The sequence below is a fragment of the Drosophila arizonae genome, chromosome X (assembly GCF_054131065.1).
Source record: "Drosophila arizonae isolate 15081-1271.41 chromosome X, UAZ_ARI_1.0, whole genome shotgun sequence".
Taxonomy (NCBI): Eukaryota; Metazoa; Arthropoda; class Insecta; order Diptera; family Drosophilidae; genus Drosophila; species Drosophila arizonae.
The window spans coordinates 12,264,192-12,288,052 of NC_142927.1; the positions used below are offsets into that span (position 1 = coordinate 12,264,192).

General features: G+C 39.5%; 4 protein-coding genes and 1 non-coding gene across 10 annotated transcripts in view; 3 read left to right on the forward strand and 2 right to left on the reverse strand.

Annotated features, from left to right (window-relative positions):
• Positions 1-116: 116 nt before the first annotated feature.
• Positions 117-699, reverse strand: LOC108619738 (large ribosomal subunit protein mL63). Its single transcript, XM_018016485.2, has 2 exons — positions 416-699; positions 117-348 (listed from the first exon to the last, which is right to left on the reverse strand). Exons 1-2 carry the CDS (start codon positions 584-586, stop codon positions 199-201), a joined length of 321 nt encoding a protein of 106 aa, XP_017871974.1. The 5' UTR covers positions 587-699; the 3' UTR covers positions 117-198.
• Positions 700-828: 129 nt separating this feature from the next.
• Positions 829-2,402, reverse strand: LOC108619705 (required for meiotic nuclear division protein 1 homolog). The gene has a single exon (XM_018016438.2). The coding sequence runs from the start codon at positions 2,183-2,185 to the stop codon at positions 902-904; it is 1,284 nt and encodes a 427-aa protein (XP_017871927.1). The 5' UTR covers positions 2,186-2,402; the 3' UTR covers positions 829-901.
• Positions 2,403-2,479: 77 nt separating this feature from the next.
• Positions 2,480-5,540, forward strand: APC7 (anaphase-promoting complex subunit 7). Its single transcript, XM_018016413.2, has 4 exons — positions 2,480-2,695; positions 2,861-3,356; positions 3,981-4,926; positions 4,996-5,540. Exons 1-4 carry the CDS (start codon positions 2,624-2,626, stop codon positions 5,399-5,401), a joined length of 1,920 nt encoding a protein of 639 aa, XP_017871902.1. The 5' UTR covers positions 2,480-2,623; the 3' UTR covers positions 5,402-5,540.
• Positions 5,541-5,674: 134 nt separating this feature from the next.
• Positions 5,675-5,747, forward strand: TRNAR-CCU (transfer RNA arginine (anticodon CCU)). The gene has a single exon. It is a non-coding gene; the product is annotated as a tRNA-Arg (tRNA).
• A 401-nt stretch (positions 5,748-6,148) lies between these two features.
• Positions 6,149-23,861, forward strand: part of pigs (GAS2-like protein pickled eggs) — a 79,041-nt gene continuing 61,328 nt past the window's right edge. Inside the window, exons 1-3 of one of the 6 annotated variants that reach the window (XM_089473259.1) lie at positions 6,149-6,552; positions 12,892-12,951; positions 15,452-15,568. The gene's annotated coding sequence lies outside the window, so the exon portion shown is untranslated. Of the gene's footprint in view, positions 6,553-9,217; positions 9,650-10,330; positions 10,414-12,891; positions 12,952-15,451; positions 15,569-23,861 lie in introns of those variants that run through there. The other 5 variants (XM_089473260.1, XM_089473256.1, XM_089473257.1 and 2 more) reach the window with 5 other exon arrangements.

Here is a 23,861-nt window from a genome sequence, read left to right on the forward strand (position 1 = left end):
CGCGCTATAGGCTTCACACTTCATTCAAACGCAAGATCCATTAGGTATCCAATAAGCTATATCCTTCAACCAACATATCCAACATCCATATCTTTGAAACTGCAATTGCATTTACATAAGTTTCTACAGCATAACATTTATTCTATAACTTTTAATGGTTTTAGTGTGTGTGTTTGATAAATGCGACAACAGGTTAATCTAATCCCAGGCCTCCTTCACTCGCAGATGCTGCAGACGCTCCTCGATGGTCACATGCGGCTTTAGTTTGCTGCGCGTTTGTTCGTCTGTCCACTTGGCCACCAGCTTTTCGCGCTTCTGCAGCTCCTTGGCATGGCCCGACGATTGCTCCTTGAGAGTGCACAAAGTGTTTGGCATTAGTACTTAGCAAATATTAGATATAATATGTAGTACATACCAGGGTGAGGTAAGGATGTCGCAGCAGGAACATGATCTGCTCCTGTCTTTCGTATTCGCGGATCAGCGTATCCATTGAACGTTTGCTCACCGGCTTGACGAGGCGTCGCTTGCCACGGAATATGTGGCCGGGCACAGTTTTCTTAAAGAAATTGATTAACGTCAGCTGCATATTGTGTGTTGTTAATTTATGAACAATAAAAAATGACTTCTTTTTAATGCACGTTCAATGTTGTTGCACAAGTCGCCGTGACAGCTGAGAGCTGTTATCGTTGAAGAATCCAAATATATCGATATATACTCAGTACGCATGTCTCTAGCCATTGCTCGATGAATTGTTCTCAATTTTTAACCAGAGCAAATTTACCGATAGTATCGCGCCCAATTTTAAAATTTCATATCTCGTGGAAACAATTAACAAACTAAAAACGTGGTATTTAATTTCAAAACAATTTTACAGACTGTAAATACAAAAGAAATATTCAGCTTATGCACTATGCTCGGAAATGGGATAGGGATTGGCATGCATTGTCTTGCCCTGATGCAGTGCACCCTCGACAAAATGCAATATCTCGAATCCCACTTCCACCATAATCAAAATAATGATCATCCATTCTAGCCGTATGTGATGTGCATCGTTTAGATTGTGGGAGACCAGTTCGGCCAGCTCGACACAGTGGTTGATCTTCTCGTTCATCACCTTGGTGCGCCGTGTGATGCTAAAATAAGAGCACACCTGCAGATAGAGCCCCTCCAGCTCCTCGCGATCCCAGTAGAAATCCGGCGCATCGAGCAGGTCCGAGGACAGATTAATGGAATGCCGCAGTGCAAACAATTCACCAGTTTTCCGCAGCATCGAGGCACGTGATATGCGCAGCCGTCGGCCACGTTTCAGATCCTCTGTCAGATACTCCATCGAGTCAATGTATCGATCCAGAGTCGCCTCCCAAATGCCCAACTTAATCGACTGGGCAATCGCATTTGAGAATGTGTATTTATAGAGGAAATTGTCACTGTCCTGCGTCACATAGAACTTGCCGTTCTGGAAGAAGGCACGCGATGCCACATTCATATCGCTGCACTCGGCCACCAGGTCGCCCTCAACATCAACTGCCGTCGATGCGATGTAGGTGTAGGGCATGACCTCGCTCTCTCCATGGACCAGGGTGCTCACGTACGATTCTCGCTCGAAGTTGCGCAGGAAGCTGAGCACATTGTTCGTTTCGATGTCGTTGCAATTCCAGAATACCACTGATCCCTCGCGAAAGAAGAAGATCTCACGTGGACGCGATCCCGTTTGGTATTTGGCCGTAACATAGAGCACATTCTGCTCGACGCCCAGATTGTCGGTGGAGAAGAATCGTTTGGTTTCATATAGATTCTGTTGCTTAAGCGCCTCATGCAGCTCCTCCAAATTGTATTCATCGGCTGTCGTGTAGCCACGTGTCTTGAGGAACCCCAGGGCAGATAGCTCATCGATGGCCAAACGTTTCTTGCGCAACGCACGCGATCGGCTGGGCGAGAGACCCGTTTCCAATGGCTCATCCACCTGTGGCAAGGTCTTGACACCACCAGCAATTCCACTTCTGGCCGTCTTGGCCGGCGCACCAGATACATCGGCGGCGTCTCCGGGAGCTGTTATGCTGCTGGCCATGTGTCTGTAGATTCTAGGCCGGCTTAGGCTGGCGCTGTTCAACAGCTTATATGTGTGCACTTTGGTCATGGCATTCCACAGAAGCGTCGCCTCGGCGGCACAGCGTCTATATATCATATTAGTTATTCTTTTTACTTAGTTCTTAATTTTACAAAAGTAAAAACACTTGGTAATTGCCATAATAGTTGGCTCGATATGTTTTGATTTGTTATCGAATTGATTGAGCTGGTTCGCAACTAACTGAATGAACTATAATTCTTGTCCAGTGAACCGCGCTCATATTTATTAAATTTCTTTACATGGTTTTGTTTGTTTTTTTTTTTTTTTTTTTTTATATTCTGATTCGAAAATTTTTAGTTGTCCAAACTTAGTGCTGAGTCAGTTAGTTTTCATTACTTTATACAAGTTTAACAATCGGTATATCTGGTAAAATAAATCGATTGCTCTCTGACAAAAAAAATTAACGATAACAGACGTTTGCTCTATCGATATTGTGTCAACAACAAACGGTACGACTAACTGTGTAGTGTCTATGGCGGCAACGCATAAAATAAAATGGAAAACGCATTGTGTACCAATATAAAGAAGCTATACGACAATGGACTATATGAATGCGTTATACCAACAGTAAGTCGATCCATTTGCAATTCCGTGGACACGCAGCTTTCTTGGCAGACATGCAGCATCCAAGTCCTTAATCAAGGAGACAATTTTAAATGCCTGCTCATACACACTGACACACACACATATATATATATAGCCATTCAGTTACTAATGCAAAGATAATTGCAGGCCAGCCTGTTGTGCACACTACTAAAAAATGATCGAAATGTGGCTACGCTGGAGATGGAATACCAGGCTATGATGTACCTCAGCAATGCCAACTACAAGGAGCACAATTATCGCACAGCCTGCAGTCAGCTGGAGGCCGTTGTCCTGCAGCGTAAGACAATGCTGAGATTCAAGAGTAGCTACCTGACGGCCATTGAGAGTTCGTATCCACAGTTCCAGGATGCGGAGCTGCGCTATAAGATCGCCATCTGTTATCGCGAGATGGGCGAATATAATATGGCAATTAACACACTACAGGCCGTAAAGGCGCGCACACCGCGACTCAACATGTTGCTCGCCCGGCTGCTGCATCATCATGGACGCGGCGTCGGCAAGAAGGAGAAGGCGCTCGCCTACAAAGATGTGCTGCGCGAGTGTCCCATGTCTCTCACCTCCATTGAGGCGCTGCTCGAGCTGGGTGTCGAGGGTACTGAGGTGCATTCCATGGTGGTGAATGGTGCGTATTCTCGATGAGCTGTGGTTAGGATCAGTTGCTTTTCTTTTGTTCCAGTGAAAGGAACGTTTGTCATTCATTCCAACTAAGTTGATTCACTTAAATTGATTCACTAGTTGATTCAGTAGTTGAATCACTTAAGGCCTTACTAAGTGTATACATTTAAGCGTTGTACTTGTACTTTTGGCTCTGTTGAAGGCTCATATGAACTAGTTCGGCTTGCAGCAAAAGCTTTTTTTGATTTGAGCAGATATATTTCAATCTTAAACGAAAATCATTTCATTTAATTTCATTTAAACTAGTCCATCTTTATATATAGTCGTACTGCTCCAAGTATTAATGTCGGATTTGTATTATATATGGTACAGTCCAAAGTTCAAGTGAACTAGTTTGGCTTATAATAAAAGAAACCTTACTTAATTCTTAAACTAGCCCAAATTTAAAGTTCATTCGAACTGGTTCATCTCTATGTATAGAATTTCTGCATCTCACTTTATCTGCATCTTATTTATTTAAATTGTGTTTAGCTCCTTTTGAAGTTCATATGAACTAGTTCGCTTCAAAATCATTACTTGATATAATTCGAAATGAACTGAAGTTTCTTTTTGGATCGATTCTCTTTTCCAGCCGCTGCCTTGCCAAAGAACATCGAATGGCTGAGCAGCTGGATCAAAGGACACGCCCAGATGTACGGCTGCAAGCACCGAGAAGCGTCACAAACGTTCCAGCAGCTGAACGAGACAAAACAACTCCACCAGAATGAGCATATCCTGACGAAGATTGGCAACTGTCTGTATTACGACGGCAACTATCTGCACGCTGAGCAGTATTTAAGTCTGGCCATGATGCAGAATCCGTATAATATAAATGCCCTCAGCTCGCTGGCCGTTGTGTACGATCGCAACAAGAAGAAGCTGGAGCGTAGCACTCTGATAGCCCCGCTCGAGATGCGACGCACCCGAGAGTTTCGATCCGCACACTGGTTCCTGCACGCACAGTTGACCTACTCGAATAGCAAATACGAACGTGCCCTAAGCTTCACGGAGCGCGCCCTGGACATGGACGAGCGAAACATCGAGGCGCTGCTACTGCGTGCCGGACTCTATTTCATGATGAAGCGCCAGCGAGACGCTGTCAATGTGTTCCAAAGTATCCAATGCCTGGCACCGTATCGCTTCGAGGTGTATAAAGGCCTGGTCGCCTGCTATGTGCGTATGAATTGCATCAAGGAGGCCCAAGCCACCTGCACCGTGGCAGTGCGGCAATTCCCAACATCTGCGCGCAGCTTCACCATGTTTGCCGGCACCCTGTTCCGCCTGGCTAATCCGAATGCCGTGCGCAGTGCCAAACGGTTTGTGGAGAAGGGCTTGCAGATCGATGAGCGCTATGCGCCGGGCATTGCACTGTTAGCAACCATTTACCAGGGTGAGGGGGATATTAAGAAGGCGATTGCGTTGCTCAAGAAACAGGTGGAGTATCGACCAGATGCCATGCTCTTTGCCATGCTGGGCGAGATGCTAAGCAAGGAGAAAGATCTGGATGCTGCTCTACAATACTTTACGCTTTCATTGAGGTATGATCTCTCTCCCCTTTTTTTCTCGTTATCGCTGTCTCGCTTTACTCATAAGGTGAACTTTTACAGATTGGATTCCACCTATCAGCGTGCCTTGGATGGCATTAATGCACTGCCCAAAGCAGCACGCATGGCCAGCAGCAACAAAGCCAGCGACAAGGCTAGCGAATCAAATGGAGCAGCAGGCTCTAATTGCACTGCAGCAGCTGCTGCCGCTACTGGTGCTGCCGCTACTGGTGCTGCTGCTACTGGTGCTGCTGCTACTGGTGCTGCCGCTACTGGTGCTGCCGCTGCGGCCTGCAGCGCGCCGAATTTACATCGAACCTGTAACAGAACCAATCACGATTGGCTGCTGGACTATGATGAGGCAGAGTCATTGGAATTGTCCTCACCAGCTGGGCCAGCAGAAGATGCGGAATCCGATACATTCTCGGAGCCCTTTTGGCAGGCCGTCGATAGCGAATTGACAAATTAATTGGAATTGAGGGCCAACTACAGACGTTTTGTCTAGATTCTGAATTCCATCAAGTGTAGGCTTAGTTATTTAATTTGAATGTTATTTGAAGAAGCAAAATCTATTTATGAACGATAAAATATTAGTAATTTTTTTAAAATGCTTTTGTTTTGTACCACAAAAAACGTTTTGTTTGCACAACTGTGTGGGATTTTTCTTAGCGTGTATATGTTTGTTGTTGTTTTTATACCTTGCTCGTAGCTTATAAGTAAGTTTTGTTCGTTGCTAGAACAAGCCCCAGTGGCCTAATGGATAAGGCATCGGCCTCCTAAGCCGGGGATTGTGGGTTCGAGTCCCATCTGGGGTAAAGTTGTAGTAATTTTTTGTAAATTTCATACAAATTATATTTTTTATCATTGTACAATGACAGTAACTGATACTACATGAAACTAGTTATTTAATAAATTAATATAATACACTTTTTGGGTTTACTAGGATATCACAGTCTGTTAAGTGTGGAGCAGTGCTGTTAAGTTGCACAGCATGGAGTAGTACAATCTTTTAACAGTGAGCTTCTGCTGTATGTTAAAATTGTGAGCCTGTTTGTCTAACAGCAGTCTGTGGAGCAATTCTGTGGAGCTGCACAACTTTTGCTGCATATTTAACATGTTGAGCCAGCTGACACATCAGCTGCTCGTCCAGTTACTTGGTATTTCTTTTTGGTATTTCTATATTTAACAGTGTCTGGTCGCACAGCGTATGCGCTCGCGCGCCAAAACATCAGTTGTTTATCAATCGCGTGCGTTGCTGGATGTGCGTGTCCGTTGTTCGCAGATTACCGATCGACATCTTCTGTTAGTTTTTTCGTTTTTTTTTGTTTGTTGATTCTTTTTTTTTATTGTTGATGATATTGTTGTTGTTGTGAACGATAATTAATAAATTGAAACAGTTAAAACAATAAGAGTGCGAGGGGAACGAATTGAAAATTCCTCGCGCCTTATGCAAATTGAAATTAATCAATTTAAAAGTTGCGAATTCTTAAAAAAAGCAAAAGTGAGAGCAAAAACAATAAAACCACAAATAAAATTGGCATAAATAAATATTAAATGAAGTTTAATTTAAATTTGTGTTTTGACATTCTATGAGTTTGGAGCTAGCAGCGTTTGATAAAGGTGAGTCTAACTGTAAATTATAAGCTTATGATCGAAGATGGCTGGCGATGCTTTCAAAATGGCAAAGCAGTACCGTTATGCGTTACATATTGTGTTGCCGTTTCGCGAAACATAAAGAGAGCGTTTAAATGTACCGTTACAATACGAAAAACAGCATTTGATTTGGATTTGCAAAATGCAAAACGCAAAATGCAAATCAAAACTGCGATTCAAGCCAAATTGTTTGTTTGCCCCTTTTTTTTTGTCGTTGTTGTTGCTGTTGCCCACTCGATAAGCGACATCTGTGCGAAAACACTTGGAACACGTGTAGCAGCAGAAGATGTTGTCAGCAAACAAAAAACTAAAAAAAAAAAGCAAAAAAAAAAACATAAATATTTCTTATATTTACTGTGTTTACAATAGGTAATCGGGTATATTGGGTAGAAGAGCTTTATTAATTTTTGATAGTCGAAAGTTGCTAAGAGTGCTGAGCAAAGTACTGTAGATCGATGTTGATTTAATAATAATATTTCACAGTCGGTGGGCTAAAGGTCAAAGAGTTGTTTAACTGTTAAATATATATATAAATAGAATACAGTAGAATCCCAATAAATCGAAATTAAAATTATTGAGAATTATTGAGAACAAATTTCTTTCAAGGCGATAGATTTTTTTTCTATTTAGCGGGATCCAAACTATCGAGACTCGACTGTATACAGACTATATACAGAAATAAACGCTTCCATTCCACTCAATTATAAATTGATTAAAAATATAGGGTTCTTCTTTAAATATTTGTATTGTCAAAGAGCATTGCGCAGTCGGTGTTTCCCCGTTGTTTGCAATGTTCTCTGGGCTTCTGGTTCGTCACGAACATCGCGATCTGCGCAGCTAAAGATACAACGGCCTTTGTGTGCCTTATCTGTAGGTCAGTCGGCGTAGCATATCGAAAAGCCGTATTTATCTCTTGGTATTGGATTATCTATCAAGCTAAAGTCAGAGTATAAAGCACTTCATCATTTTAAAAATATGAAACTTTTTCTTTTTAATGTTACTAAAATATGTAGAAATATTTAAAAAAAAATTTGTTCTTGAGAGAGATTTCACCGTATTTACTTTCACAGATTTTTGTCTACTGCTTCTCCCAACAAAAATTTTCCTAGAAAATACCTGAAAAAAAAAGAAAAACAGTTGACATAATTTTGTAAAAGTGCTATAAAGCATAAATGCAAATTTAGCTAGAAAATTTACCGCTAAAGCTCACTAACTAAAAAAAAAGGCAAGAAAATACAGCAGAGTTCATTAATATAAAATCGAACTTATATATGTATGTATGTATGTATATGTGCATATATATACTCATATATAGATCTACAGCTGCGCCTGATTAAAAACTACTTCAACGGTACACGCAGCTAATTAAAAAAGAATAGAAAAACTTCAATCAGTAAATGACACAAGCAAAAACAACAACCGCAGCAGCAGCGCCAACAAAACCAATCAAAGCAAAACAAAAGCAAATGTTGACAGGATACAGTTGCATGCGCACGAGCGAGATAGCAAGCGAAAAGAATAATAATAATCAAAAAGTAATGCATGCAATTTGCAAGGCTCAGCAAGCTAAAACAGAAGAAGATGTGCAGAGAGATAGAGAGTGTGAGAGGGAGCGGGAGTGAGAGCGTGGTGTGTGAGAGCGGGCTAACGGGATGCGGGTGTGCGTGCGAGTGTCAACAAACATTTGACAGCTGTTTACGCCTGTTGGACGCTGCCGCCGTCTCAATTCGCGAGAGCCAAGGACCGGGCCGAGGCGTCGCGCCGCAGCTAGCGTGAGAGCGTAATTGGGCACAGCGTAGTGTGGCAATTCTGTTAAAATTTCCTTTTGAGAACGGAACGAATGCAGCTGATAAGCAAAGGGCCGCGGGCCACACATTCACAGCGGCTGATAAATACACTTACACACACAGTTGTAGCTCTATTACAATAGTATGCTCACTGGCTGCCATATGTTTTGCTTGATTTGTAACGCATGCGCCTTGCATTGCCATGCATCGCCCTTCCCCTTTCTTCTTTCCCAAACAACAACACAGATAGCATTTTATGGATTACATTAATATTCGACAAGAAGCACAAAGTCCATTGCACAGTGGCACATACTCACACACATACATACATATGTACATATGTATGTAACTGCTGCAATTGGAGCTTACAGAAACCAAAGTTAAAGTGCGATAATGGAAAAATATTGTTATAATAATAATTTATAGAGAAAAAGCAAATCATGATTTATATATATTATAATGATCATTCTGATCCCAAGTTTATTTTTCTTATGTCTTTAAATTTGCAATTTTAAAGTTCAGTTCAATCAATGCTCGTCCCACTGTGTCAGGCGCAAACTATTTGGGCATAGCGGTTGTTGTTGTTGTTATTGTTGTGCGCTTCAATTTGGTGGTTTCAAGTGCGGCAGGACTTGCGCGGAAGCTGATGTAAGCCTCTTTACATTCTCTATATACGAGTGCCGGCTCACGAAGCGTCAATGTCCGAAGGCCATTAACCGAAGTCGAAGCCCAAGCCCAAGCCGAGGCCGAGCGCGAGCCGAGGCCAACCCTTGTGGAGCTCTGCCAAAAGAGAGATCTGGGAGAGTTGACGTCGCTGTCTCTGTTGCCGTCGCTGTCGCAGTTACAGTTCGTCCTGGGCCAGCTTTAGGATTTGTCGACGTCGCTGGCAATTGGCGCAGTTTTCGCGATTTGTCTGCGGCTTTGCACGGACGTCGCCAGCGCCAACGTCAGCGTCGCGGGTCGTGGACGACGTTGCCGTTACTTTAACCGTTTCTTCTTGTTGTTGTTGTTACGTTTTTGGCATTTTGTTTTTGTTTTTTCTGTTTTTGTATTTCGGCTGTGGTTTTGTTTGATTGTTTTTTTTTTTAGTTAGGTGAATCAAACGAAATTTTAGCACATTTACCGTTATAATAACGTGCTTCCTTGTCGATAGAGGTCTGTTATTGTGTGTGTGTGCCTGTCGTGTTTTTTTTCTGCTCTTGTCGGTGTGTTTGGGCTGTGTGTTTTTTTTTCATCAGTTTTCGCGATTTTTCGTCGTCTGCGTCGCGTGCAACAAAGTAAGCGCAGAATTTAACGTAATTCCTTTTTTTTTTTTTATATATGTATATATTTTTATATTCGATAGTTGTTGCTGTTATAGGGTGGCAACCATCGATTTGCGTGTCGCGCAGTCAAACAAATCAAATGGAAAACGCGATTATGCTTAAAACAATACAATTGCCAATAGTTTCTTGTAGTTTTCTTCCTTTTGGCTGCCAAAATTATTATTATTATATTGGCCCATTATCCATTTGCCTGGCCACCCAATAACTGTCTAGCTACGTGTATGTGTGTGTATACACCTCTGTCTCTCTCTCTCCGTGTGTGTGTGTGTGTTGTGGAATGTGCCGCAGTAAGTGCATGGGCAATAGGCTGCAGAAACCCACTTACTTATGCATCTATTATAGCTGCACTTGCACAGACACGCACGCACACATAAACAGTTGGGCATAGAAGTCTACACCCCACTAGAGTTAAAGCATATTCAAAACGATAAGTGTTTAGTTTAAAAGTTTAAGCCATTCAAGAAAAGTTTATTTATTTATTTATTTATTTTTAAGTATTGTTATTAGATTCTATTTTTTCTATAGTTATTATTTTTAATATATGTATAATTATATCATAATTTTGAATATAAAGTCTACTCATAATGTATGCGTCAGCAGAAACTTCTCTCTTAAATGAAACTGTAATGCATTTATACTCTGCCCATTAGAAATGGGAAATCTGGGTATAACGGTTCAATGTGACAGGCGAAAGGAGTCGTGGCAGACCCCATAAAGTATGTATATTCTTGATTAGGGCGACAAGTTCAGTCCATTTAGTCCGTCTGTCAGAAGATATACACTTATACACTTTCGTGTCAAACTGTAACATCTAGATCGAGTTTATTCCTAAAAATTGATAACTCCTGTTTTTTGTTAAATATAGAAAATCAGTTATAAAATTATTTAGCCTAGAGCTAGAGTACTTTAGATCTAGACTACAATGACTTTACTTTAGCCGACTTCGAGCCGTGTTTAAACAACTGTAATATATTTTATTATATATTATGCATATTCGTGCTTATAAATCATGAATAATCTACTAAAAATATATACATTTGCATATATATTTGCTCTACATAATTATAGATTGCTAAAAAGCTCCATTAGCTCTGATAAGACTTTAAATTTAATTACAACCCCATATATACTATATATGTTTGCGATTTGTGTCAAGTGCTAAAGATATTCATTTTACAACATAACAGGAAAAAGGCCCTAGCCTTAGCTATGAGTCCATATACATACATAGCAGAATGGGGATAAGGTGATTGGGCGTTACTTGGGCAGGAATAAACTTTGATGAGTCATGAGCCTAGCATGTGCGCTAGGAAATATTATGGTATAGTTATTGTTGTCAAAAGGCCAGATGGGCAGATTGAGTCATGTCAGCTGTTCAGGCGGCGACCTTGATGACCGCATGCGCAGGTAAATACACATACACACATGCACATACAGTCAAATCAAGGACCAAGCCAAAGGTCAAGCATTAATGCTTATGCAGGGTCATTCATTAACACCCACCCGTGCGTGTTGGCCCTGCCCAGTGCAGTCTACCTGCAGCAGCCTAAAACGCATCAATCGACCTTTGTCACGCCGCTTCACGGGAATCGCTTTGTCAGCTTGAGGTTAGGTTCACACTTAGGATGGGCCACTGAATGAATTTTGCGTAAAAGTTAACAACAAAAAAACAAATGGAAATTGGTTCCAGAAACACTCAAGGCCCACGACACTCGTAGGGAATAAAGGTGTTAATTGGGCTTGGCTGAGTTTGATTTTCGAAAAGTTAGGTTGGGCCTTGAAGTAAAAACTGGAAGCTGAGTTATTATTGATGAATGGATATTTATAGATAGACTTCTGATCTGAAATTACGGCTTAGTTTAGTCTGAAAGTTGATAAGATATTACGATATTTTTCTTTCTTATTCAATATTGGGTTTTCAATGACAGAGAAACTTTCTTAGAAGATTCTTTGGAATTTGAGGTTAGGTTAGCTTTATACTTTAGATAAAGCTCTCTTTTAAAAACTTAAAAAAAGTATGGGACTTAAACTGAAATTAGTATTTCATCTTAAAGCTAGAAGAGAACATTGAGCTAATAGCTGTTTTTTTCTATGATCTTAGTTCTCAGGTTATTTTCTTTCTTGTAGATCATTCCTGGAAGTCTAAGGATTTGTTTGTTGGTTCTTCTTGCTGTTCTTTATTGCTTGATTTTTTTCGCATAGATTTGTCGCTTTATCGCAAAATGTTTTTGATGTTTTTGTTGTTTGTTGTGCTTTGCGCGTGTTTGCTGTGCTTTTTGCCATTTCCGCTTGTCAAACATTTGTCGGCTTTTAGCTTATTGCTAAAACATTGTGTGTGTGTGTGTGTGTGTGTGTGTGCGTGTGTGTGTTTGTGTGCTTGATTGCAAAACAAGCCTACACGAAGCTGACGAGTTGTATCTGTTGTACTCGCACTCATGCATCTGTACATCTGTATATTTGGTACATGAGCAGTCTGTCTGTGTGTCTGTCCATCTATCTGTCTCTCCAACTCAAGCCATCTCGCTCACCCTTTCTCTCTCTCCCTGGTGTATTCATAATGAATCGCATTTGTAGTTTTTCGCGCATTTCATCGCATATTTACGTAGGCCATTCGAGCCACGTTAACGCCTATATTTATTGACTTATAAATACATATAAATATTTTATATACATATGTATGTATATATATATACATATAAAGGTATAAAGAACATTATTTACCGTTTTAATGCTTATTCGCGTGCTTAAATTGTTGTTTTATGAGGTTGATTAATGTATTATATATTGTTTTGTTGTCCATAAGGACGTTGTTTTTTAGTAATCAATTCTTTGAGACAAGAAATATAATTTAAAGTACTACTTACAAATACTTAAGCGCATGTTTCTCTTAAGTCTATAACTAATCTTTTGGGGGCATTTCAAATCAGAGAAAAACGTATATATTTAAAAGTTTTCCAACACTGCTAGTATCATCTACAGCTATAGCTTAAGCCTATTTGAAAGCCTTCCAGCCACGTTGATCTGGTATATTGCCGTGAACGAGTAGTACGCAGTCGGGGTTGCTCGTTAGCAAATTTTCTTACTTCACTTACATTCCAGATGATGTCACATTACAGTGTTTACCTTTAGTTCTACATTTATTCGAGCTTGTAACATAATGCCAATGTGTTTCTTCTCCTTCTTCTGTCTTCTAGGTTCCATTAAAAAAACAAATAACAATTATTTACGTTTTGTAGACACGCAACATCAGTTCGGTAAGTTAATTTAACTATTTATGTAATGTAACTAGCATGTAATGTTCTATTATAATATCTAGGGAGAATAATAAGAATAGAAAGAACCAGAATATTTATAGGAACTGAAATTCTTAGTAAAGTAGGAATAGGCTAAATTCAATTTGAGCTTATGTTGAGCTAAAGACCGAATTTCATATGTAATTATATAGAGCAAGCTCTACGTTGATAAAACTGTAATACATTGCGATCGATACTCTCGGCATAGCTATATGATATAGTCTTTAGATGATCTTAAGACTCTTCTATTAAAGTACATATGTAGGTTTTAACGGATCATCTATGGATAGTTTCCAGAGAAAACCCTAACCATCAACCAATTGGTTTTATCAAATGGGCTATGCGTAATTCTTATTAAGTTTCCCGTTGACAAATTCTTTACACTTTCCCAACATGTTGTTCCACTCAGATTTGGCTTATCGGGCATTACGTGGCGCCAACAATTTGCAACCCACAAATACAAGCAGTAATTCTCTAAACCCACACACACACTCACATGCATATTTATGTACACACCATATTACTATATAGACGCCTTTGAACTAATCATTGGTTCTACGAATTCGGATCTGAATCACAGGCAACGCGCCTTTTGGGCGTCCGATATCTATATACCGAAAAAAACATTTCGTCATGTCACATCGCGCAGATGTCCGCAAATAAGCAACACTCACAGCTCTATATATATAGCAGATATATGTATGTATATACACAGATGTACATATGGTAGAGTCTCGCATGTCGTAGGTCAAGAATTTCAAATGGCTTATGGGCCGTTTGCCAAAAGAAAAAGAAATACAAATGAAAAAGTGACGCACACTTTGTCGCATAATATTTTGATTGCATTCCCGTTGCTAGGTAATTCGGTTACACTTTACTGCTATACCCTGTAGTAGAGGGCATTATCGCTTTGATAGGTAATTTGTAAATGTTAACTATAGATGAGAAAAATATAAGTATAGCAAACAATGAAAATTTATAAAATTGTTCGAGAAAAACATCTAATGGGCTTTCTATATTTAGCCTATGTTTGAGTGGAGGCATATATAGGGTATATACATATTCTTAATCACGATGACTCGCAGAGACGCTCTAATATGTCCATCTGTCCCAGCTTATAAACGGAACGCTTTATCTACACTACAGGACACTCATCTTAAATAAGTAAATATTGATTATATATGTACATATACAATATATTCTTATACATAACGAAGAACTGAGTCGATATATTAATGTCAGTTAATTCTTATACATAACGAAGAACTGAGTCGATATATTAATGTCGGTTATTATAGACTCTCTATTAAAGACTCTTAGTTCCATTAGCTATAAATTCACTTTCCGAATTAGTTTGCCCTCTATTAATAATCACAGAGTAATCTTGGATACATTTGTATATCTGAGTAACGATCTCGAATCTCCTTTACTCATGCATCCATTATCCATTAATCACTGTGCAAGGTATCAGCTAGTCATGCACACCCGACTCGATAAATTTGTTCGTATTTGGATTCGTTTTTCAATCAGTCAATTGTGGGTTTCGATTTCGTTTCCGTTTTCCATGCACAGTCGCAGTCGCTTATCAAACCGCTCCGATTGTCATTCAAACGAGGCAGCACCAAAAAAATATTATAAAATAAAAACAAAAAATGACATATATCAAAATATAAAAAAAGGAACAAAAAAAAAAAAAAACGAAAGACAAATTGGTCAAACGTGGCTACAAATTAATTCATAGATAGCAACTGACGCCAAAGGTGAGCAGCGCACAATAAGCGACGATCCAAAGCGATCTAACCAAGTGATCCATCGATCGATCGATTGGGCAATCCGGGGCCCGGGCAGCGATTTGTTGTCGTTTGTCATTAATCGAGCCATCGCATGTATTTCTGGCCATATTTCAATATTTATTAATATCTATTGCACGATTCGACAGCTCCGACCAAATGGACAAACGACGTCAGTTCGACATGTTGCCCATTTACCTGGACAGTTCATTTATGGGCTTGACGTTCCCAAAATTCCCCCCTCTCACAGAGTGTGTGTGGGTCAAGTGAGTGCCTAAAGGTTGTAAAAGCCGCACAGAATTGCTTCAAGATTTACCAAATTGGATAAACACTTGTCACAATTCCATGGAACTTGAGTTTATTGATGATCATCGTTAATAGATTTCCACATGATTAAGAAAATTGAGAGTGAATGATTATAGGCAAAGGGAAATGAAAGCGAAAACAGAAAATATGGTTGTTATGGTAGTTAAGCGAGCTGTTAAAATGAGTTTTGAGTAAATCTCGAATATTAGACTTAAAGCACAAACTTATAGCTAAAGCTAGGCCAAGGGCTTAAACTAGCTGCATATGGAGTCCTTGAAAGCTCTTTATTTATGCCTCGTATTGCTTCTTTTCCTATGCCTACTTACTACTTATTATATGATCTTTCTTACTTTTTGTATCTAAAGGTAATCTTCAAGCTGATCTCCCTGAAGATATCTACAGCTGATGCTGGAGTTATTATATAAGAAAGGTCTATAAAGCAGTTATCGTTTTTTGGCAACAGCTCACTGAAACTGTCGAAGGTGAGGGTTATGTTTTTATTTGTTTCCCAATCAGTCTCCCATAAATAAATTCGATCAGACATACCCAAAGAGTAGAGAATCTGCTAATCATATAACAAACATTTCACGCACTGATCTGCAACACTGCAAAGAAAAGGATCAGAAATAAGCTGATCATCGTTGGCAGATCGTTTTATGATCGTTCTGGCCTCTTCCTCCCCTTGCGGGCGGGTATAAAAGCTGAATATTTTTCTGACAGATCACTGCAACTTCTTATGTTTCATTTTTCATCGCAGCGATCATTTGATTTGCTGTGCGATCAGTTGAACAGTTTCGAGGAGCCTTGCCTGAGTCATTGCCAAGAATAGGGCATCCTTTCTCACTTCCAGCTGTCTGTCAATTCTTTTCTCTCCTCAATATCTTCAACTTCATCTTCATTTGCGCCATCGAGGGCAATGTCAGACGTTGCGACGCTCTGTGCTGTGATCATTCGCTGGATTCCCAAACAGCATTGTAAATTTAGTTGTTTGAGCACACGCAATTTGCCTGGCAAAAAAGGGGCGTGCATATGTGTGTGTGTGTGTGTGTGTGTGTGTGTGTGCGTCTGTGTGAGTGTGTTTTTGTTGTGGTCATAAACCCGCATTGTTGTTGGCATTTTATTTGCTTATTAATTGCTCAGCCGCACTCACATCGTTGATCTGGCGACTCGCAGCTCGGCATGCGGCCCATGCAACTTGATGGATGCTCATAATATGTGGGCTGTGGGTGAAGAAATAAAATCATTTGATGCCGCGCTGCCTGCCACTCCGCAGACAATGGCCATATAGTATGACAATGTAATGCCAAAAGTTTCACTTCAAGAGTGAAACGGCAGCTATTTTTATTATTATTATTATTATTATTGTTTTTCTTGGTTTTTTTTTCCTGTGTTTTTTTTTTTTAGAGATCGCATCAACTTTGGAGTTGATCTTGCTGTGATCGCGGCTTTCAGGCTGACGTAAACTTTGCTCGAGCTTCATTTCAATTTTATTTCAATTTCAACTTATTGGAACAGGATCTTGTCTATCTCTATGCGTTACTGGAGTCTAACCGAGGTTATCTGGCTGATCTTTTCAGAACTGTAGCCGATCTTGTTATTGCATTGAGGATTTTAGTTATCTTAGATGTGGCTGATCTCGATAGTTTTCGATCTCATAATATATATATTTAAAGTTGCTAATTACTGCTTATCTCATCTGTCTGAGCTTATTTAACTCTATTCGATTAGGGGCATACATCTGATTGAATAGCTGATCCTGTCAGAGCTACTGAAGATCATGTGAAAAATCTTGGTAGAGTTTGATCAGGCTTCGTTTCAATCTAAATCCTTATTTACACTGATCACGGCTGAGCTTATTAAATTTGTGTCTAGCAATCATGTTCAAAATCTTACCAATATACAATCTGACTTAGCTCACAATGATCTCAAGCCCTGGCCTTAGAGCCTTTAGTGATCTACCTAATGCTAATAGCTTGAATCCTAATCTGAACTTCAATTCCTTTTATGATCTATATACAGTTATCTGCTCAAATTTCGTGGCATTGGCAAATGTGAAATCGATTTGCTGATCCATCTGACTGATCTTTCTAGAGCTGTTGCGCATTTTGTATGATCTACTTCGTTGAAGTGACTCTCTCACTTGTCTAATCTCTTTGGGCATTTGCTCAACGTTTTGTAAGTAGCTCCGCTCAGTTTTGAGTACCTGCGGCTGTCACAATTATCGAATTAACACTGTGAGGCTCATTTAAGCCGCTCAATGGGTAGGCGGGGCAACGGTTGTTCGATTAAATGCCGCGCCACGATTGTCGCCTATTAACAAAATCAACTCTGATGCGGGCGGCTGGCGGCTCTAATCAAAAGCATATTTATGATATATATGAATATAACACACTTACACAGACAGTTGAAGATTAGTGTGTCTGTGTGCGTGTGCGTGTATGTGTGCTTGTGTTCCTATTACAAAGTCGTTACTGGGTCAGGGGTACCAAGCGACAACGACGCATGCTTAAATTTCATTACATTTAATAACGTTTAGTCATCAACGGATTGTTTCATACCCTGCACTGAATCTGGGTATATATAGAGTTGGAAGGGAAAAAAAATTAAAAAATATATTGATGGGATAAGAAATATTACCGACTCTAGACGATATATCTATGTCTATGTTATTGTATCAGCATTGTATATGTACAAATTTGCCTTTGTTCATTCGATAAGAGTCAATTTATCGTTATCGATAACTAAACACTACTAGCTCAAGCCTCTTCAGTTTTATTGCTATTATGCCTTGGATTCATTTAGCTAAATTTACTGGCGTTTGCCATAAACCCATGTACAGAAAATAGTAAGCTATCGATAGTTATCGATAGTATTGAAGTTTCAGAGATTAAAAGACCTGCTTGAGGGCTTTAGCAGCGCCAAAATGTAGAAAATGTACCCAAACGTAGAAAAATCTCTGAAATCGATAAGTATCACGTGCTCTTAAGGCATATCATATAAATGCTGTATATTCATACATAACTTTCAGAGTTTCTGCACATTATATAATCAGATAAAAGTTTAAAATTGATTTGAATACGTCCTCTGCAGAGTATCTCATATTCGAGCATCCTTTGGCTGGGTGGTTGGTGGGGTAAAGCGAGATAAACCCTATTGAACTTTATGAAGCCAGTATACCATATGTCATCTGTTTGAGGTGACGAATGAGCTGCGGAATGAATGACTTAAATGTTGAACAAAAAAAGTTAAGGAGAAGCAGATAAAGCAAAAATGTTGAATGTCAAATCGTAGCATTCCAAAAATTGTGCAAAAGATTATGAATTATGACGTGAACCGGACGGACAGCTCGATGCGATCCGAATCCAGCCGAACCGAACCGGACGAACCTGATGAATACGACTTGAAGACAAATTAGGCAGCTTACATCATGCAGTTGGCCAAGAGCTACGTATGTGAGACAGCAACAAAATACCAAAAAATCCATAGCACCAACTGCCCAAAGGCCTGCAATTAAGAATTCTTTTGGTAATATTTGTTGTTTTGGCTGGGTGGGCGATCGGCTTGGGGTTTCAGCTAAACAGAAGAGAAAACAAAGCAAAGCGAAACTACAAATTAATACCAAAAACAAAGAGCGACAAGCAAGCAACTACTTAGCCTGAAGTCAAGTTAAGTCTGTTGCCCATTAAGCTGCTCCGATCCGCAGAAAAGGAAAACTACAAAACAAAGAATAAAGCTCAAATCAACAGACAAATATAAGAATCAACAAGAGAATCAATGCGATCGTCGAATATTGGATACCCTCGAAAGTTTCTAACTGGATAAAGTAGATGGAGAGGGCTTTAATTGCCTTTAATGCGAATAGGCATAAAATATATTTCTCTTTCAGTTGGTATAGTTATAAGTGATATATCAATTTATAAATGTAGTTATAAAAATATTAATTTATTAATATCATAATTAATCGATTCAGCAATTGAATCGTACAAGCATTTATCGATATATTTTTATGTAATCCAAGATCACATCGTTATATATATTTAAATGCATAAACCTTTAAATGTAGGGTACATTTGTATTAGCTTGGATCGATAGCTACTGTTACCTATCGAAGTTAGAATATGTTTATTGAATTCGAGCTTTGTTAAACCTAGAGTTCAGCTTTCATCGATATTTATCGATGTAAGGAGAAAATGAAAGCTCAGTTGGGTCTTCGCGCTTCTCTTAACTCTCTTTAGGCTTAACTATGGCTACAGGGTATAATAACAAAAACAAAAAAACAAAAAAAACTTGTCAAAAGTCTCGCAAGCGACGCACGCCGGAACCCAGTCCATTGAAAGACAACAGCAACAACAACAACAATAACAACAACAACCAGAGAAACTTTGAAATCGTAAACGTTAACTAAGAATCATTATGTCAATGTCATCTCGTCTTGTTGTTGTTAGTTTGCCATGTTTGCGATGCGGGTCTTTTGGGTCTGTCTCCCTCTGTTCCGCTCGTCGCCGCTCTCCGCGCTTCTCACACCTCTCCAACGCTGTATTTATCTAATTTGTTGTGTTTGAAATTACCTCATACGTATATAAAGATATATATGTATATATATATATATATATGAATGTATTTGTATATATATTTGAATAGACAGAACACAACACGGCGCTGCACTTAACACAGCACATTGTTGTGTGTGTGTGCGTGTGTGTGTGTTGGACTTGCTTCAAAGTCAACTTCCATTCTATTCTTGGATATTTTGCAATCTAAAGTTTCATTCAGCTTATTGTTGTGCCTGTTCGCACTCATTTTTCATAGTTTTGCCAATTTTCCGGCATCTTTTGAATGTCAAGTGCAACCCTGACAGATACAACAACAACACAGAAAGGCAACAACAACAATAAAATAAGATGACCAACAAAATGAGATCTTGTTCGAAACTCAAGAGCACATAAAAGGCTCTAGACAAAGTCTTTCATTTGAATGCGCCAGCTGCTAGCTGAATAGAAAAGGGTATATTAGCATGTCAGTGCTCGTTCCCCGACTGTAAACCTTGGATATACATGCATATATATGTATATAGGTATATTCCTCTATCTAGGCATAGTCAGATCCTTATCAATGTAGCTGCGTCATCATCATGAGACGTGCATTCAGCAGTCGGTTACACCCGATTGCAATGCCTTTGTCTAATTGGCTTTGCTTTCCCCTTGAGCCTCGCATAGCCTGAATTCCAGCCAACTAATCCATCAAAAGGTGCTTCAATTTGTGAGAATTACCTGAATAATTGAATTTCAATTCTCTCGAGGATTTACTAGCTGGAGCTCGATTGATAATCCTTTAAGGATGTGGCGTCTCCTTCTCCCACGCTTTATTTGTTATTGTATTTTATGTGGCTATTTTTCTTAATGCTTTTCTTATGGGCCAACATGGACAGGTTTTTTTTTGCTTCTTCTTCTTCGGCTTGTTTTTTTATTTTCCACATTTCTTATGATGGGCCCATAAAAGTCGAAGCGTGCGGCTGCCTATTGACTAGCTAACGTGGCTAACGTGTGCCACGCCCGCTTTGGGCAGGTTTATGGGCAGTTTTAATGTGTTGGCTGGGCGTCTTCAATACGGTAGCCAAACGGCCGCAATGAATAATGGAGCAAAGCAAACAAATTAATGGCAAAATGTTGTTTAACTTAATACTAAAACAATAACAAATTTTAAAAAATTTTAAGAAAATGTAAAAAAAATTAAGTTAGCAAAATATTTGTTATTTATTTACTCTGTTTCATTAAATTTATTATTATTATTATTTATTTTATTTTTTGTGTGTAATTAGTTTGAGTTTTGCCCACTGTGCAGACGCTCTTAATTGAGCCGAACATTTGCATATGCGCGATATGTGTGTAGATAGAGCATTTCATTTGGGCATTTATGGGCCTCTTTTTAATACCCCGATTCCGATATATAATTGGAATGGAAAAGGGCTGCAAATGAGAGTTGCATATAAGGCAAACGATCGACTGTTTTTTTTTTTTTTTTTTTTTAGCCCACTTTCCATTTTACAAAAACGTAATCGAATCTGTTATAAAATATCACAATTAAAAGTTTTTAACGATCTTGTTTGTTTTCACTTTAAGTGTATCAAATATTAATTTTTAAAATTCTAATCAAAGCATTTTTAAGCTTTCAATTTCTATAAATTTTTATGCTTGAAGAAGTAGAGCAAGCTTGGAAATTATTACATAATATGTTTGGGTATGAAAAACTCTAGAGGTATTATTGAGATAGATATATTATCTACAAATATAACTGAGGATATATAGATATATCTATAAGCTTTATTTGTGAAAAATGTTAAATATTAACAGATGCTGGTAACATACCATATGTTAAATCAACATAGATCACAGTTATGCATAGTCTAAGGTTTGCCCTTGCGTATGCTGAGTTCATTTTGTCGGGTTTATTGTTTTTAACAGTATGTGACAGTGCGTGCGTGGTAGGTAGCATAGATAGCCGGTTAGCCCATATATCCAATAACTAATCATTTTGGTCGTATCAATCAAGCCAGAAGGCAAACAACAATTGGTATTTGAACCGAATGTCAATAGTAATGCCTCATGGCTTCATTCTTATCTTATCTAACGTATGTGGTAAGTCAGACCATATACTTCGACACTCGCTCGCACTCAGTTTCTCTCAGTGTGCGCGTGTGTCTACGTGCATTTATCCATATGGTAACACCCAAATAGGCGCAACAATAGGGAGAGAGAAAAAAAACCAATGGGAAAAAAAGTGTTTTTGTCTTTGGTCTGTTTATTGAGTTCAAGTTTTCTCACCTTTCATGCACCTCAAGCACATAAATATCAAAGAATATCTCTTGGTGTATATATACACACATTAGCATATAGTGCCTATACTATATTGTAGACGTGCTTTGGGATTACCCAATCTTTGGGAACTGCCATAGAGTTGTCTGATCTTTGGCATTGTTTTGTTTTTATTATGTTTACACTAATAGCTCTTGTGGAGAGGGTTAGCCATCGTTGAAAAGTTATTTCTTTCGTTCCTTTTTCTCTTGTTTTTAGCAATTAGCACGCTTTCAGCACATAAAGATTTGGGTCAAGGCTACTGGCCCAGCCCAATTTGTAGATCCACACCCAAATCGAACAGCATCTCTGATAGGTGTGTGTGTGTGTGTGTGTGTGTGTTTTAGTGTGTGTAAGGGCGTGATTCTTGCACTATTTGTAAACAGACTCCACTTGAATAGACTCCATCTAAACTCTCGATCATCAATCGTCAATCGTCACACGTCGTCTTAGACTTCGTGCTTGTTGAGGCACTCCAGCTATGGGCTAGGCCAATACATTTGCCCGTAATTGAGTGCCACGATCGGCTACAAATTAGGCTAAGTTGATTGTGGAGTACATGCAGTGCGAGAAGCAGCTGCAGTCTAAACTAGGACAACGATCGTGGCTATATCGCGAGAATTGAATACCTAAATGTAATTAGGGCAGATCATGATCAGTCAATGATCGTATCAGGAAAGATATCTTAAGAGATCGCTTTGTCTAAACGGCTCTGCACGCATTTAACGCTAAATAAAACATGAAGTGACTAGTTGAATACACTGAAAACTTCATTGAAAGATCAGTAAAGATCACTTTGTTAGTCCAGCTCAAATAGTGTGGTATGAAAGCAAAGAGAGCAAATATTTGCTAGATAGCTTACAGAGGTCTTTGAACTGATTGTATGACAATATTTATTTGCTTTGTCATGCTGAGGCATCGTTATTCTATTCCAAAGATCATGCCGAGCATACAGATCAATCTGAGCATGCTTGTAAAGCTTCTGCTGGAAGTACTTGAGTGCTCCATCCTTTCCAGTGTTGGAGGTCTCCCCTCATGGGCGTTCGCCTTTGGCTGGAGTTGGTGAAGTGTTTTGAATTGCTGCTTCTTAGTGGAAATTGCATTTGTTTTGACTCGCAACGAACCCCTAATTGAAGACGTAATGCGGCCAACGGAATGTCAATTGCTGCCAGGGACCTCTCGACTCTATGAAGCCTTCCTCTAGCTCTTCCCCTTTTCCTCTCCCTCTCTCTGTTCTTTTCTCTTTCTCGCTTGAATCGGAATGTGTAGCTACCCCTAAAGTTCTGGCCCCCCCACAAAACATTTTCTTATGTAAATTTTGCAATACAAAGCACGCATTTGTTGTATGTATGTGTGTGTGTGTCTGCATACCTTATATATAGGTGTAGAGAGAGAGAGAGAGAGATAGGGGGAGAGAGCTGAAGTATCTGCAGCTGTAGCTGCCCCTAAACCCGTCCGCCCTCTTCATCCTGTTGCTTTCATCTTTTGTTGGGATTTACAACCGACTCTTTCACTTTCCTTCAGCTGCATGGAGCGGTAGGGCATGATTATGGCATGGTATGTTAAGATATGGTATGCCACGGTATGGTCGGGTTGGATCCGCTCTACTCTGCTCTGTTCCGATATGGTTCTCTTCAGTTCTGGCTCGGGTTCTTTCTGTTGCTGCTGTTGCGTCTTTCGACTCATTTTGCTGTGACGTTAATTGGAACGACGCACCATGCGTGGCTGCTGCTGCTGTGGATCGCTTGCGGGGGCATTCGCCATTCATTCGATGTGGCAAAGGCAGGGAAAGTGTTGGGGCAGAGGATAGCGGGTGTGGGGTATGGGGAATGGGGTGTGCGGAGTCGAGTGCATGCTGCAGCCTGCAGACTGGGGTGCGTTGGATTAACAGCACACGTGTGCGCATCTAGCGCTTATTTATTAC

Coding starts and splice junctions, on each gene's coding strand:
- LOC108619738 (XM_018016485.2), bottom strand. CDS start 586: ATGCAGCTGACGTTAATCAATTTCTTTAAGAAAACTGTGCCCGGCCAC. Junction 349..415: donor GACATCCTTACCTCACCCTG/GTATGTACTACA, acceptor TGCACTCTCAAG/GAGCAATCGTCGGGCCATGC.
- LOC108619705 (XM_018016438.2), bottom strand. CDS start 2,185: ATGATATATAGACGCTGTGCCGCCGAGGCGACGCTTCTGTGGAATGCC.
- APC7 (XM_018016413.2), top strand. CDS start 2,624: ATGGAAAACGCATTGTGTACCAATATAAAGAAGCTATACGACAATGGA. Junction 2,696..2,860: donor ATGAATGCGTTATACCAACA/GTAAGTCGATCC, acceptor AGATAATTGCAG/GCCAGCCTGTTGTGCACACT. Junction 4,927..4,995: donor TACTTTACGCTTTCATTGAG/GTATGATCTCTC, acceptor GAACTTTTACAG/ATTGGATTCCACCTATCAGC.